General features: G+C 39.0%; 1 protein-coding gene across 2 annotated transcripts in view; it reads right to left on the bottom strand.

The window, feature by feature from the left end:
• CCDC178 (coiled-coil domain containing 178) overlaps positions 1-16,139 on the bottom strand; it is a 347,460-nt gene that overhangs the window by 274,059 nt on the left and 57,262 nt on the right. For both annotated transcript variants that reach the window (XM_037892683.2, XM_043539673.1), the window contains 3 exons: positions 13,691-13,911; positions 9,333-9,475; positions 2,966-3,119 (listed from right to left, as the gene is read on the bottom strand). In XM_037892683.2, coding sequence (XP_037748611.2) covers positions 2,966-3,119; positions 9,333-9,475; positions 13,691-13,911 — 518 coding nt within the window. The remainder of the gene's footprint in view (positions 1-2,965; positions 3,120-9,332; positions 9,476-13,690; positions 13,912-16,139) is intronic.

The raw sequence follows: 16,139 nt of genomic DNA, 5'->3' as shown, positions 1-16,139 counted from the left end.
CTGTATTCGTAAAAAGAAAAGGAGTACTTGTGGCACCTTAGAGACTAACCAGTTTATTTGAGCATGAGCTTTCGTGAGCTACAGCTCACTTCATCGGATGCATAGCATATCGTGGAAACTGCAGAAGACATTATATACACACAGAGACCATGAAACAAAACTTCCTCCCACCTCACTCCAGCGGGGGAGTGAGGTGGGAGGAAGTTTTGTTTCATGGTCTCTGTGTGTATATAATGTCTTCTGCAGTTTCCACGATATGCTATGCATCCGATGAAGTGAGCTGTAGCTCACGAAAGCTCATGCTCAAATAAACTGGTTAGTCTCTAAGGTGCCACAAGTACTCCTTTTCTTTTTTCAATGAATATGAAGTGAAAGCTGAATTAAAAAAACTAAAACCAAATACAGTAATAAACTGAAGCAAAAATGGCATCTAAGAATCAGACCTGGAACTCACCGTTGAAAACAAACATTTAAAAAAAAAATCAATGAAAAGAAAGAGAATGTAAAAATGCAAACTGATACAACAGTAATTTAAAATGAATGGAACTGAACTAAAATTACTGTGTTGTTGCAGTAAAAAGAACAGCACAGCACCATGGAAATTAGATCCCCAAACTGTTGTATATCTAGTTTAGTTTGCCTCAAATAGTCTGGCTTTACAACTTTGCCTTCTATTGAGTGTTTTAAAAGACCAAATTTCATAATTTCTAGTTGTGTATATAGAACTATTTTGATATTTCTGTAGATGAAGATTTTTTGTAAGGCTCTTAATTCAGTCTCTCCTATAGTGATATTTTTATTTTGTAATCCAACAAAATATGCTTAAAGTGCAGCTCTACCTAAAAATAAATTTCTATAAATATCGTGGTTTTAAGTTAAGTCTGATGTCAGACATGACCTGAAATCTACAGGACTCATCATCTGAATATCTGCTGACAAGAACCATAGCTCTGCCACTTACTTGGCTCCTAACCAAATCAGCCACATTGAGTTCTGTTGAAGGGATGGGCCTGAAACCCAAAAACAACTCTTCAAGTGGCTCCACAGATGAAAATGTCTGTAGCTTAAAGCGACCTATTTTTAAACCAAAAATTGCCTGTTCTGGTTATGAAAGTGGATATCATGGCTTCTGGAGGTAGTAACCCACTCTTTCTCCCCTGTATATCAGTTGGGTATAAATTCCTTCCTCCTCTCTCTCTCTCTCTAATCTGTATGATGAAATCATTAAACAGCTGGGATTTATACAGGCAAATTTTACAACCTTTTAAAATTTACTTGGACAGTAGGATATGTCAGGTTTGATAACTGAATATGTTTACATTGGTGGACAAGAATAATGTGTCCATTATAACTTTTGGACATGTATTATGCGGTTTTTCATTTCTGCTACTTAATTTGTCCTCTTTCTGAGCTTCTCAAGTGGTTGTTTTTTATGACTAACTGTTGAACTTTAGAACACTGATATAAAAGAAAATTTTAAAAGCAATTACTTTTTTTAATGCTATTGGCTCAATTTTTTAGTTATTGTTCCTTCACATTGCCTTTCAGAGGACCTTTAGCCATCTGCTTCCTGGACCCATAATGATGTCTCCTGTTCTGGGACCCTGGCAAGATCTCTGGCTCTGAAGATCCCTCTACATTTCCTTTTTCTTATCCTTGTGCATGAGGACAGCTGAGAACAGTACTAATGTATTGTCAAAGTAAAGACCCACTTGAGATTTTGGAAACAATGCTGGAGTTAAGCCCACATCAATATCTTCATGCTGCTTCTTTGGAGCCAGGAAAGATCCTGGCACTGTACTGAAGGAGTTCCCGCACCAGCTCGTTCCAACAAACAAGGCTCTTCTATGTCAAAAAAGTGTCTGTCATTGACACATCAGTAAGGATGAGCTTTGCACTAGGTTTCTTCAGCACCTGGGAAGTCCTGATTATGAACAAAGGGACAGCACCAATAGGATTTTTACAAGTCAGTGCTGGCCCTAGCACCAATGAACTGTCAGCACAACTAAGCTCACATCTCAGAACTGACATTTTTCATGATAAAGGGACCTCAGTTCCAATCACATACTTAGGAACTACAGGCAGTGAACCCAACCCTGTACAGATTTCTTCCATGCACAGGCTGTTGCTGATTTGCCTGGCTTTGAAATAAACGACCACCTGCCTTTCACAGCTATAGACAGTGGATCCAAACGTAGATTCAAAGGCCAAACTAATAAGGCCTCCTTGTTGAGAAAGGTTTGGTGCCTCCATTGCATATCACTCTAGGCCCAAAGGTTGAAGACTCTGCACAGTAAGCAGTGATATGGACTCTTTCCCCCAGGGACAATAAACAGTGGCTGCATGAGTCTGCTTCAGGGAACATGGAAGAGCACAACACATCACTTAAAACTGTGTGTTATCCAGATTCTTGGAAGCTGGATTGGCCACAACTAACCAGTGGTAGGCCTTTCAATTCAAATATTAAAATAAAGTGTGCAACAGTGCAGAGTTCCCAAAATATGCTAAATAAAGTAGAAAAAGGAGAAAACAAGAAAAATAAGGAGAATTTTAAGGTAAAACAGAAATCGCTCCAGATACAGAAGAACAATCACAATACCTCTCAGCTTCCAATGTTCACTGGTTCAACACGGCACTGATGCAGCTCCATTGAGCATGCATTTCTTTCCAGAAGGTTTGAAAAGGTCAGCAGTGCCAGGTGGGAATATGCAGCAGTCCCATGAAGTACTGTAAGAGGCTATATTATTACTCCTCATAAACAAAGTTACATTACTGTATCACAATAATGAACAAATTCCATTATATCAAACATATTTTCAATTTACTCAAAATAAATACTTTTACTTGTGCTATTACAGGAAACCTTAACTTACAAACACACAAAATATTCAGAATTTCATGTACTTTTCAGTTTAAAATATATTTGTTTTATTTATTTGGTTGTTTATAAATATTCAAAACTCACTTTGTTGTTCCAAGATTTAGCATCTTCCTGTATCTCTTCTTTTTGCTTTACTAACTCCTCAAGATGTCTTTCTTCCTTGATAATCTTCTCTTCTGTTTCTTTTAACTTGATACACAATTCAGTCCAAAGAAATTCTGAGTGTTTTAAATCATTCCTAATAGAAACATGAGAATAATCTCATTCATTCGGAAGTGTTCCAACATCACCTGTCTCCATAAAGGAGAATGTAAAGCAGATTTGAATCAGTAAAGATTTATTTTGGTTCTCTCTGTTGCCTAAGTCACTCAAATACTTATATATGAATGGATTTTGAAATATCTACCCTGACATCATCATCTGCCAGAAGCTGGGGCTGGAAAACCCAGGATGGATCACTTGAAACTGCCCTGTTCTATTCATTCCCTCTGAAGCATCTGGCACTGGGCACTGTCAGATGACCAGGTACTGGGCTAGAGGGACCATTAGTCTGACACAGTATGATTGTTTTTTGTTCTTATTCCAGTATGTCTTTAAAGTTATTCATTTATACTTAAAGAGTTTAACCACACAACTTCTAATTGAGCCTCTACCCAGTTACTAGTGCAATAGCTTAAAACATGGTTTTGGTTCACACATCCCACAGTTAATAATCAAGCATATTAACCAAGTGCTGTTCCTGCTGTTGGCCTAGTCTAATGTACAGCTTTCTTCATTTAACCAATCAAGTGCATAGTCATTTTGCTATGTGCCCAGATCACTCCTACCTTCTTCCATGCCTCTATGCAGTTAGGAATCCCAGAGTACACTCATGTGTTGAAGGACTCAGATAATACATTTATGCGGTTACCTAAACTGATAAGCATTATCCCTATGGTGTATAATTTATATTGAGGTAGCACTGGGAGGTCTCAACTCCCACTGTGCGAGGCACTTTATAAACAAAAAAAATGACAGTCCCTGCTCCAGAGAGTATCTTCTGGGCACTCTGTCCTTCCAAAGCTTGTTCTAAAAGGCTCTCCAGGCTCCATTCGCAGAAAACTACAGTCTGGTTAAAATGTCCATCAACTTCTCTCTCTGGACGTAGCATACTCATCATTGTCATACAAGCAGATAACAAGCTTGTAAGTGATTGCTCCAGCTGGCATCTGTAACCAAAACCAAATGGAGAAGCCAACACAGTAGGTAAGGTCCAAATTGGAGATAAAGACCTTGCTTTAACACTGAAGTGAGAAGGGAATTCAGACTGATCTGAATACTTTCATACGGTATCCAATGGTCTATCAATAAATCCTAGCTCACCTTGCAGGGAACGTGATGCAACGGACCGCCCCTCAATACCAGAAAAAGATAAAAGCACTGAGGCTGCAGTGTAATCAGGTCATGGACTCCAACAAATGGCAAAAAAACTTGTCACTGTTTTGAGCTAATGTCCTCACAACTACTTCAAACTCAATAATGTTATGGGCAGCAGTGACCCCTCAAACTCAGATGAAGAAACGTGAGGAAGAAGAAGAAATGAAGAATGAGAAGATATGGTTGGGCACAATTCCAGGTTTTGTACACGTTCTTTGTTACTGCTATATACATCAGAGCGTGCTTTGTGAAAGAGACAGGGACTTGCAGGAAATGGGAAAAGATCGGGTTAAAGTGTGCCATGACAGCTAATACATACACACTGTATTTATTGTTGTGTTTGTGGAAGCATACGCCCACAAGAGCAGAGGTCTCCCTCAGTTTCTGTCTGTTATTCCACCATCCCATAGCTGTATTTTACCAGACCTGGGATGCCCTAAATTGGCAAAGTAATTTCATCCTATCACATCACAGGGAAAATTCCAATGATGGCAGAAGTGTGGCACTGTGTTAGATTATTACAACTAAAACAGACCCTGTGTCCAACCATACACTGTGTATTTCAAATATTTAAAGTCCAATAGATACAGTAATGAAGTCAATCACTGAATTTATATATTTAGATAACACTTTTCACGATATCAGTTCTGTTGTCAAATTATTGCTGACAATCTCTTTTTTAAAAAACTGATAGATTATCTAGTAAATACAAGCATTTAGCTTACCTAAAATCTTTCTGAAGCCTTGCACAGAAATCACACCAAATGTGAGAGTCACTTCTCCAACTTCTTCATCAGGATAAAGGGCAATGTCATCTCCATGTTTCCCTTGGTAGTTAACATGACTTTCCTATCTCTTTTTGTTCTTTGCTGTGGCATGAATTTGAACTGTTCAAGAGCATTTTGCCCAGTTTCTTCAGTTGCCTACCAGTATGGAAATTCCACAATGAATGGCTCCTTGCGGAACATAGGTATGTGTCAAGGTTCCTCCCCCACTCTGAACTCTAGGGTACAGATGTGGGGACCTGCATGAAAACCTCCTAAGCTTACTTTCACCAGCTTAGGTTAAAACTTCCCCAAGGTACAAATTAATTTTATCCTTTGTCCCTGGATCTCCACTGCCACCACCAAACTCTAACTGGGTTTACTGGGAAACGTAGTTTGGACACGTCTTTCCCCCAAAAATCCTCCCAAACCTTGCACCCCACTTCCTGGGGAAGGTTGGTAAAAATCCTCACCAATTTGCATAAGTGACCACAGACCCAAACCCTTGGATCTGAGAACAATGAAAAAGCATTCAGTTTTCTTACAAGAAGACTTTTAATAGAAGTAAACAAATCACCTCTGTAAAATCAGGATGGTAGATACCTTACAGGATAATTAGATTCAAAACATAGAGAATCCCTCTAGGCAAAACCTTATGTTACAAAAAAGACACACGGACAGGAATAGTCATTCTATTCAGCACAGTTCTTTTCTCAGCCATTTAAAGAAACCATAATCTAACACATACCTAGCTAGATTACTTACTAAAGTTCTAAGACTCCATTCCTGGTCTATCCCCGGCAAAAGCAGCATCCAGACAGACACAGACCCTTTGTTTCTCTCCCTCCTCCCAGCTTTTGAAAGTATCTTGTCTCCTCATTGGTCATTTTGGTCAGGTGCCAGCGAGGTTACCTTTAGCTTCTTAACCCTTTACAGGTGAGAGGAGTTTTCCTCTGGCCAGGAGGGATTTTAAAGGGGTTTACCCTTCCCTTTATATTTATGACAGTATGTCTGCAATCTGCCTTCTACTCAGAAACAAGACACACGTGATGAGCCTCCCACAATGGTACTATGCATAACCATATGAAAACACTACTCGCCTTGTGCAGTAACTGCAGTTCTTCGAGATGTGCGTCACTATGAGTACTCCATTCTAGGTGTCTTTACATCCCTGCACCTCAGATTGGAGATTTTTGGTAGATGTTTGGCCCGCACATGAGCTCTCCCTATCTCGCACTGCATTCTATTTCTATATAGCACTGTGCAGGAAAACTTCCCTCTGTTTCTTCTCTATCACAGAGCTCATATATAAAAGCTCCGAAGTAGAGAGGAGGAGGATAGGTAGCGGAGCACCCATAGGGGAACACATCTCAAAGAACTGCAGTTACTGCACAAGATAAGTAACCTCTTCTTCTCTGAGTAGTGTCCTTATCAGTGCTCCCTCTAAGTGACTCTATAGCAGTGCCCCTGCTGGAAGGATGGGGCTTCGGAGCGGAGTACAGTATAGATGATAATACTGTCAAGCCAAATATCACATCTGATGCTAAAGCAAGGGTGATTGAATAATGTTCTGCAAACGTCTGAATAGATGCCCAAGCTGCTGCGCTGCATATTTCTGTGACCAGAGGAAGGCCATGGAAGTGGACAGAGAGCCTGTAGAATGCGTTCAGGCTCCCGAAGGGTTGTAGCAGTTGCAAAAGCAGCTGGCAATGCAGTCCGATATCCATCTAGAAAGTCTTTGCTTAGAGACTGGGGATCCCTTAGATCTGTCTGCAATGGAGAGGAATAGTCTTGGAGATTTTCTGAAAGCTTTGGTCCTTTCAAAGTAAAAGGCTAACACTCTTCTGATGTCAACTGTGCAGAGTGTTGCCTCCCTTTTATCCTGGTGCAATTTGGGAAAGAATGCTGGAAGGTGAATAGGTTGATTTATGTGGAAGACTGCAGGTATTTTTGGAAGGAATTTGGGGTGTGATCACAATGTGACATTATATTTGAAGAAAATGTTAAAGGGGGAGAGGGTATGCCATTAGGGCCCCTATCTCTCCCACTCTCTGAGCACGGGATGGCCACTAGGAACATGGTTTTCATAGAGAGGTGTAGGAGTGAGTAAGTTGCCATTGGTTCAATGGGAAACTTTGTAAGACAACTCAAGATCTGGTTACGGTCCAATGATAGTATAGGATCTCTGATTTGGGGTAGAGTTACTCATGACTTTAAGAAATCTTTTTGTTGTAGGATGAGCGAACACCGAATGACCCTCTATCTTCTGGTGGAATGGTTGTGAGGTGTACCTTCACTGAGCTTTGAGATAGCCCAGATTTCTTTAATTCTAGGAAGTAAAGAGGAGGATGCAGAGGTAATTTGTCTTGCGTCACGCCAGAGTTGGAACCTCTTCCATTTTTGAATGGATGTTTGATGAGTTATTTTCCTGCTATGTAACAGTACTTCCTTCAAACCCTCAGAACAGTACCTTTTTAAACTTTGGAACCATTGAGGAGCCACACTTTGAGCCAGAGAGTTTGTAGATTTGGGTGATGGCTCTAGACTGCATCTTGAGAAAGAAGATGAGGAATGGAGTGGACATACCACCTGAAAAATGTGAACCACATCTGTGTTGGCCATGTTAGAACTAGAACAACAACACTGGCCTTTTCTGTCTTTAGCTTGAGTATCACCTTGGATATTACTGGAATCGGTGGAAATGCATATAAGAGGTGTCTGTTCCATCAGAACACACAAGCCCCTCCATCACGACATGGTAACGATCCTCGGAAGATCATTAGGAAGAGAGAAAACTTCTGAAATCATTACTGGATCTAGCTCCTTGTCAGAATACGGATCCAATCACGAAACAATGGGTGATATAACCAAACCTGGAATTTGAAGAAGGCATAATGGTGAAATAGTCTTTCTTGGAGAACTGGTGGAAGTAGTCTCTGGAGACCTATCCAGCACAATGTCTCATCTCATTTGTTTGGGAGAAGAAGAATGAAAGAGATGTACCTTTTCATTAATCTAATTGGAGAACCAGTCAGATCTGTTACGTGTTGCAGATCCACATGAACCTGCGTCATAACTGTAATGGTAGGAAGTAGGAAAGATGAAATAATTGGTTAAGCTGGCTTCTTCTTTGGCTTTATCACCTTAGAACAATTTGGAGATTTTATGTCCTCAGGTCTCAGATCCACAGCAGGATCCAATGAATTACCAAAGATGTGTTTTAATTTGATGTTTCTTTTCCTTGAAAGCATATTGCTTAGTTCTGGCATGTTATCTGAAGCCTTGAGTTCCTTAGCCAGCACTATGTCAGATGCAGGCTGTATCTTGGAGCTGAAACACTGGATTTAGCTACCAAAATCTCAGTTGGCTTGGAACCAGAGCTCCATGCAAGACCAAACCATTTACCCTGGTTCTCTTTCGGGAGCCAAAAGTACTCAAAGCCACCTTGGATCCCTTATTTTTTCTTTCAGATCTCTTTGAAGCCTCCAGTCCTAGAGGTTGGGCAGACATGGCCTCTTGAGGGCCTGAAGTATATTTTCTCTCTCCTTACTGGCCCAAGTAGTGAACATGCTAAAAACAGCACAATATGAAGGGGAACGTCCTTTCCCATGGCATTTAAGTCACCTGACACGTGCATTAGATGCCAGTAAGACTGCAGGACATGATGCACATCTTTTAAAATCATGCCTCATTGTCTTTGAATCTGCAATCAATGCCAGTACCATACCGACGAAGTGGGTATTCACCCACGAAAGCTTATGCTCCAATACGTCTGTTAGTCTTTAAGGTGCCACAGGACCCTTTGCCGCTTTTGTAAATATTTTAAGTTAAATACTAATACTATGAACTATAAACCTAGCTAGCTAATCTAATCTAACAACTAATGTAGAGTTAGTAGGCATTCAAAGCTGTGGCTTCAAGAGATCTAGAAAGGTCCACATCCGTCTGACTGCTGTGGGTGAAAGTAACTAAGGTGGCAGCCCTTTTTATAGCCATGCCCTCAGAATATGCTTGAATGCTGAGGGGAGCAATAGGAGGTGTGGGTGAGCACTTTAACAGGTGGTACGATCAGAAGGTTCCACCATCCAAACTGCACTGGTCAGCACATTCCCAGTGTGAGAATATGCAGAGGACACTCAAACAAGAACAGAATTTAAAACAGACATTTTCTGAATGCAAATATACTGTGCTTCTATTGTCATTATACTTCTAAACTGTCAAAATATTAAAGATCATCAGAATATTTTAACAACATTTTAAAAGGCTCTTACTGGTACTGCTTCAACACTATCTCAGCATATTTAATTTTCTCAGCCATAGATTTTCTCTCCTTTTCAGCTTCTTCAGTGACTTGTTTTAAAATCTGCTGGATTCTCAGAACTTCCCGATAAACATCATAATATAATTTTGATGCCTGAAAAAGGAAAACAAATATTCTATACACTGTTTTCATTATGAAATGTATATAATATTCTAAACACAACTGTTCTCATTCAGTAATCTTCTGACTCACTTATTACTATTTGAAAGTTCGAATGTAGTGCTTTGGGATGTCACAATATTTAGCAATAAATAAAGCATAGAATACCAAATCAGCAATCAGAATAGAAGACAATGACAAAGCATGTATAGAATCTGATGATATCAAAAAGCCAGTGTCAGCAAGAGGACTTTCATTTTGTTATAACATTTAGAAGTTATTGTGAAAAGATGGCCACTTGCATAGGAAGACAGAGACCAATGGAGCAGAACACAAAATCTTGGAAGAAGCCACTGAGTCTGTACTCAGCAACCTGACAGAATTATTACTTAAAGGCTCCTGAGGGGCTGTACAAGCCTGACATTCACTTAAGAAACAGAGAGGCCTGAGACAATGATGGAGATTTTCAAAGGCACAAATGAGATTTAAGCACCACATTCTCATTGACTTTCAATAGGAGTTTGGTACATAGCTTCCCCCTCTGTCTTCCAAAATCTCCTCCAACAGTTATAGAAATCAGTGATTCACATAATAGAACAAAAATAGGAGTATATTTTAATCTAAAGCCCTTATTAACTGCTCAGTCTTTTTCTTTGGGAAATAAAAACAACAACTATATACTCAATATTATCTAATTATTTTTAATTAAAGAGAAAATCAAGTGCCTGCTGCAAGTTCCCAAGGCAATGAGGAGGATAAAACCAATAAAATTGGTGGAACCAGTTAATCCAAGCATCTGAATTAGAGCACAATTTAAATGTTGAATATTTTTTGTTTTAATATCTAATAACTTTTTAAAGACGAAATATGTGAATGAGTTACCACAAGAAATTACCTATATTCTTATTATGCAATGTAGTGTTACACTACTTCTATGATGAGATTTTGCATTATTTCATTTAGTAATGGAAAGAAAAAAAATCAGTACTGGAAAAAGTACTAATTGAAAATTGCTTTGGTAAAAGTCTATTTCATGAATTGTATTTCAGATCATTTTGAAATTTTCACTGCATCAAATATATCCCAAGGCAACAAGAAGAATGAAAATAAAAAAATAAGTAGAAGAAAAAGTTAACAGCCTGACCTTTAATTAGCCACTATTTTGAAAATACCCTATCTGCTGATATAACAAAAATGTTAGTCTTTAAAAATAGAACATCTACTAAACTCACAGTCAGATACAACCTATGTACTTATCAACAAATATCACCCAGGCTTTATAAAAGAATTTAGAAATGAGGAGTTTGCAGGAGTACCAGTAGTTATTCAGGTGTATGTGTGTACACACACACACACACACACATAAAGTGATGATATACTTGTTAATGTTGATTTTTATTTTAAAAGAAAGAAAAATGGATCAATAGCAAATTTGTTTAAGATCATCATGATATTTGTAAAGCTCTCTCATATGCATTTTTCCCCTTTTATTATGACACATTTGTGTATTTTGATATGTAATTATTGACTCCTCAATTAAAAATGAGCAGAATTTTAAAAAATATTAACAGGGTTTATTAACAACAACATTGAAGGTTATTCTAAGCCCAATGTTTTATTCTACAACAGAGACAATCTTTAGAAGTTGTTAATAGTGATCACAAAAAAGTTCAATCTCTGGATTTCATATCAAAATTTATAATATGCAAAATAAATATTACTGTAAGTAGATCTGGTAGCTACACCTGCAGTTAAGGTTTCCTAACACTTTTCATCATAAGACCCTATTTTCAGCTGCTCATAATTTTGCCAGACTTTAACTGGACTGAAATTTTTCATGCTGGGCATTAGCTGCTTCAGTGAATGAGACTAGAGAAAAATACATTGCTTTTCCCATGTGTGATTGTGGTCTTCAGGGTCCAATACAAACTACAGTGCAGACTCAGGTAGGGTGCAAAAGTCCAGAGAGTTTACTGAAGCAGTTTCCCACAGCCCACCTTGACAGGGGTTCACTGCAGAAGTCTCATTAGGCCCCACAGGTATGTTCCAGGCAGCACAGACAGCCCAATAATCTATAGGCCCCACAGGTCTATCTATCCCAGACAGCCCAACAGTTCCTTTTGTCGTAAAGCAAAGAAATAGTGCCAAAAACAGACTCAACAGTCCTATGTCGGGCTCACCTTCCTCTGAAGAGCTCTGGCTGTGCAGAGGTTCTGGGCTGGTCCTTTCCTCAGGGAGCAAAGGATAAGAGATTTACTCTCCTCCCTGAGCATCCCACTAGTGAGCTGTCCTCGTCCCCTCTTACCTTCCCTTTCATTACCTGACAGCAAGAGTAGGTGTAGCTGGGCAGGGTTGAGTGTGCCTGCAGCAGCTCATTAACCTTTGCTGGTGCAGTGTGAGATTGGTATACCTCATCAAACCACGTTAAAAAAAAAATCTTACAACCTTTTCTTTGTTTTGGAGCAGGGCCTTGAAATTTGACAGGGAGATATGCCTTTTGCTGTTCCTGTGAAAATCCTCCATATTTGGCCAACTTTATAAGCCTCTGAAAATTAAAATTCACACATGCTCAGTAGAAGTTTATTAGAATTCGACAGCATTATTCTCCAAAGATTCTGTCCACACTGAGCATGCTGCATCCCCATACAGCTCCAATATGATGACTGTGCTTAGCATGCTCCATCTGCAGAGAGCGACAGAGTACTGCCTTGAATAATAGTTAGTCCTGCCTTGAGTGCAGGGGACTGAACTAGATGACCTCTTGAGGTCCCTTCCAGTTCTATGATTCTATGCTCCATTCTGGGGCTGGGAAGGATTATCCCTCTCAACTGCTCTTCCCAGCTGCTGTGGCAGTTGGCATAGGTACTGAAACGAGGGAGACTCTGTCATGTGTTCTTAATGTTTGTGCTGGTGGTGGTGCCCAGGCAGCGAAGAAGAGGAGGAAGAAGCTGTCTGACTCAAATGGTTGAGAAGAAGAGGGAGGATAGGGGAAGGAGCTGAAGGATTATGGAACACAATTGTGAAGCTTCATTAAGTCACAGGCTAACATATCTAAATCCATGTTCAATGGTTATGTTATAACCTAGGATCTCCAGAGATGCTATAAATTACTGTTGTTCCACCTGAATGTCCCATTCTCCACTTCAGTGGTGCTCCTTGCTGACACAGGGGTCCACCTGCATGGGTGTCAATGCTGTAAGGCTTAAGGCAGTAATATGAGTGTTAACTAATTCCTCTCTGAATAATTTCCCTGACATATTCACAACATTTGAAATAGCTAACATAAAGCTAAGGAAACTTTTCCCACCCATATTATAAGATTTTTCATTGACATTAAAAGGTAAAGTTATCTCTTGCAAGTCCAGTGACTTTAGTAATTCAGGAGTTGGGCTTTATGTATCATGAGCTATCTGCAAGCAGCACAAAATAAGTTGTAAAATTCTCTGCAGAAGCTCACTAATATGAGGTCTTCGTAGAATTCTAATGCACAGGCACTTATGGCAGCTATGGAAATAGAAAAGGGCTAAACTTTTTCACATGGATCTTTATGGAGAAAAAATATCAGTACTATTCACACATCCAACAGTGGAACAACAACTAAAATTTGGAAACTGGAAAACACTGAAAGATAATTAACTAGATAAGCTTAATGATTAAAGAGAAAATTAATGAAACACTGACTGAAGACAAACACAGGATGATAATATAAAATGTTTTGTTGAATTTTCCAGGTAAATATGTTTCCACTGTTTCTGGAACTTCATAAATTTGTTTTTAATCATATTAATACTGCAAGTACCATTAAACATTTGAGAAAGAGAGCCACGTCTTTAGATGTAAAATCAGTAGCCTGAATTCCTCTGTATCACATTTAAAAGAAGTAATTACAAAGGTATACTCCAATATGTTGTAATGCTAAAAATAAACAATTTTTATAAACTTTTCTTTTTGGGTTACAAAATGTGAAGAATGAACACTATTAGTTATACATGCATTTTACAAAAACTATTGATAAGGATCACTAAGGCACATTAGAACTAATGTAAGCAGAAAACTCCTGTATTTAGTGCACCTCCAAGGTTCCCATCCTTTGCATGCAGTATATGGAACAGCACTTTGGCATTGGCAACAGATGGCAATTCTAAAAGTGCATGCCCCTAATTAGCAGAAAGATTTTAGTAAAAATATCCCTACATCATTACTATTTACCTTTCCATGTGCCAGCAATACAGCCTTCATAGCGTCACCCTCAAGATTCAGCTTTTCTTCCAGCAGAGGGCTGTATTTCTTCACAAAGTCTATATCCTCCTGAATCCTTCCATTAACTGCCTCTGTCTTAAGTATTTGGACTTTTACCTGTTGTAGCTGACGATTTGCACAGTCAAAATGCCACTGTAGTTCTGAGAAATCTTGAGTACAAATCTCATGTTCTGTTAAAAAAAAATAGTGAGCCAAGTAGTATAAAAACATGAACATTACACATATTTAATGAGCTTATAAAATATGTTGCTAAAATAATTGCAAATATTTTATAAACAGTTTGCTGTAAACCCTACTTTTTAAGGGTCAATAAGGGAACATGCATTACAAAACACATTACTAAAAGTTTTATTAAATGAAGAGCTGTTCAAATATGTTGCTTAATAATACCCAGTACATTACACTAGCAATCCTGTAAACTGAAAAGTGGTTTACAAGGAAGGAAAAGTGAATAAGAGGGCAGGTCTTGTTTGCCTGGAGCTCACTGCCTATTCTAAGAATTTTTGACAGCTTTGAGAGTCTCTCTTATTGTACACTTTGGCTAAGCATTAGTTACATATATCCTTAAATCCAAAATTAGATATATTGGGGAAAGCCATGTGACTGGTTTTCAATGTATCTACTTGTAGTAGGCAAGTGGGAGACACCACAGATTTGGTTTATTTAACATCCTACACATATGCACATCATGTGTCACTTGAAAGCTTATTACGTCTACTTTTAGATAAAGTATGATGTGGAGCTGTCAAGTGATCTCAATACCATAGAAACAGGGATAAACAATGACATCAACAAGTTAAAAATTTAATGACCACTTTGAAATATATGCATTCATTTTGGGTTAATGACTGTTTCAAGACATAAAATTGGATTTATTTGTGACCTCAAAACATCACAACAACAATCTAAAAGGGTAAAACAAAATGTTCTAATAAACTTGTACAGGTATCATTGAAACGTAACAGCACTGGTGATATTTCCAATCATCATCATCATCATCATCTTTTCCATCATTATGATCTCTGTTAAGAACACATGGGTTACCACAGTCTTCATTGCCTTGGCACGTACACCGTTTTGTGCAGGGAAGATCGTTCTGACTACAGACACAGTTGACTGGGCAGTTACCATTACTTATATAGGCAGAAATAAGGTCTTGTAGAAGCTCAGATGCCACTAGGCCATTGAAGAATACAAAAGTAGTTCATCATGCACATTTTTCCATCCAAGTTGCAATGGGTAAACCAGATATTGGCTTACTATGTGCAAAGACATCCACATCTTTGTTTGCCAACCTTCTCTTCTGACAAATCTTAAAAACTGTCCCCACTTCTTGTTAGGCCTCTTCTTTCTCTCATAGCTTTTGCATATTCACTCAGGACATGTCTTGTGAGGGCTCATCTGCCAGATGCTGGCTTCTTTCTTGTCAGTCCTACAATCCCACTGCTGCCCTTTCAGTCTTTGATTATCGTTTTCTCTGTTCCCACACCACCCCAAATTCCAGTGAAAGAACAAGGTGTCTGATGCACAGCAACTTCCCAGCTTCAAAGGCACTGTGTACTTTTTCATGGACATTTTACATATTAAGATTGTAGCTTGGTAGCTACCTGGCATAGCTGGGCCAATTTGCAGTAAAGAAGTATGCAAGCATGGCATGCTGTGTGTGTAGGTGAAGTTTCCAATCACCCTCTTGCTCTGCATGGATATTTAGAATACCTACATAAAGTAGACAAAATGATCCCAGAACTTGAATGTAGGAGACTGGCCACACCCCCATGTCCAAAATTCCACCAATAATGCTGAGTTACAGCATACTCAAACTCTTTAATGATATGTTGTGAGAACACAGCGTTAGCCAACATTTGCCAGACAAATGCTGGATCTACACAACTACCTCCTCCCTGCTCACACCATTTAACAAATGAATAAAGTTTCAGATTATTTAGGGCCTCAGATACTAGAGTCAAGCCACATGGAGCACGGTTGAATTGCATTCCAGTAAGCACTGGATCTGCAGTACAAGCTGCATACGCATCTGAGTCAACAAGTAGGTCTAGCAAGCTAGTATTTCCCCAGATTTCCCAATACATGCAAAAACCAGCATAAGTTGTGAAAGCCACCCAGGTGAATGACACTGGTACCAAGTTCATTTTGGAGCATCCTTTTCACTTGCTGAGCAACAGCACATAGCTGCTGATCCACTGTCTGAACAGCATGCTGCTGTCCAAGAGCTGCTGACATTTCCTTACATTTCAGCATTATAATACAGATGGTGGCCATGGCAGGTGGCTTGGCATCCACAATAGATGCATATGCAACTGCTGTGTAGGTGCTCTTCTTTGTTGCAAGCTTTTGGTTGAAACCAGTCCAAAATGGAATTGCCTGAGTATGAACAATA

The sequence above is a fragment of the Chelonia mydas genome, chromosome 2 (genome assembly GCF_015237465.2).
Source record: "Chelonia mydas isolate rCheMyd1 chromosome 2, rCheMyd1.pri.v2, whole genome shotgun sequence".
Lineage (NCBI taxonomy): Eukaryota > Metazoa > Chordata > Testudines > Cheloniidae > Chelonia > Chelonia mydas.
The sequence above is the reverse complement of the archived record's forward strand: the minus strand, read 5'-3'. Positions and strand labels throughout refer to the sequence as shown.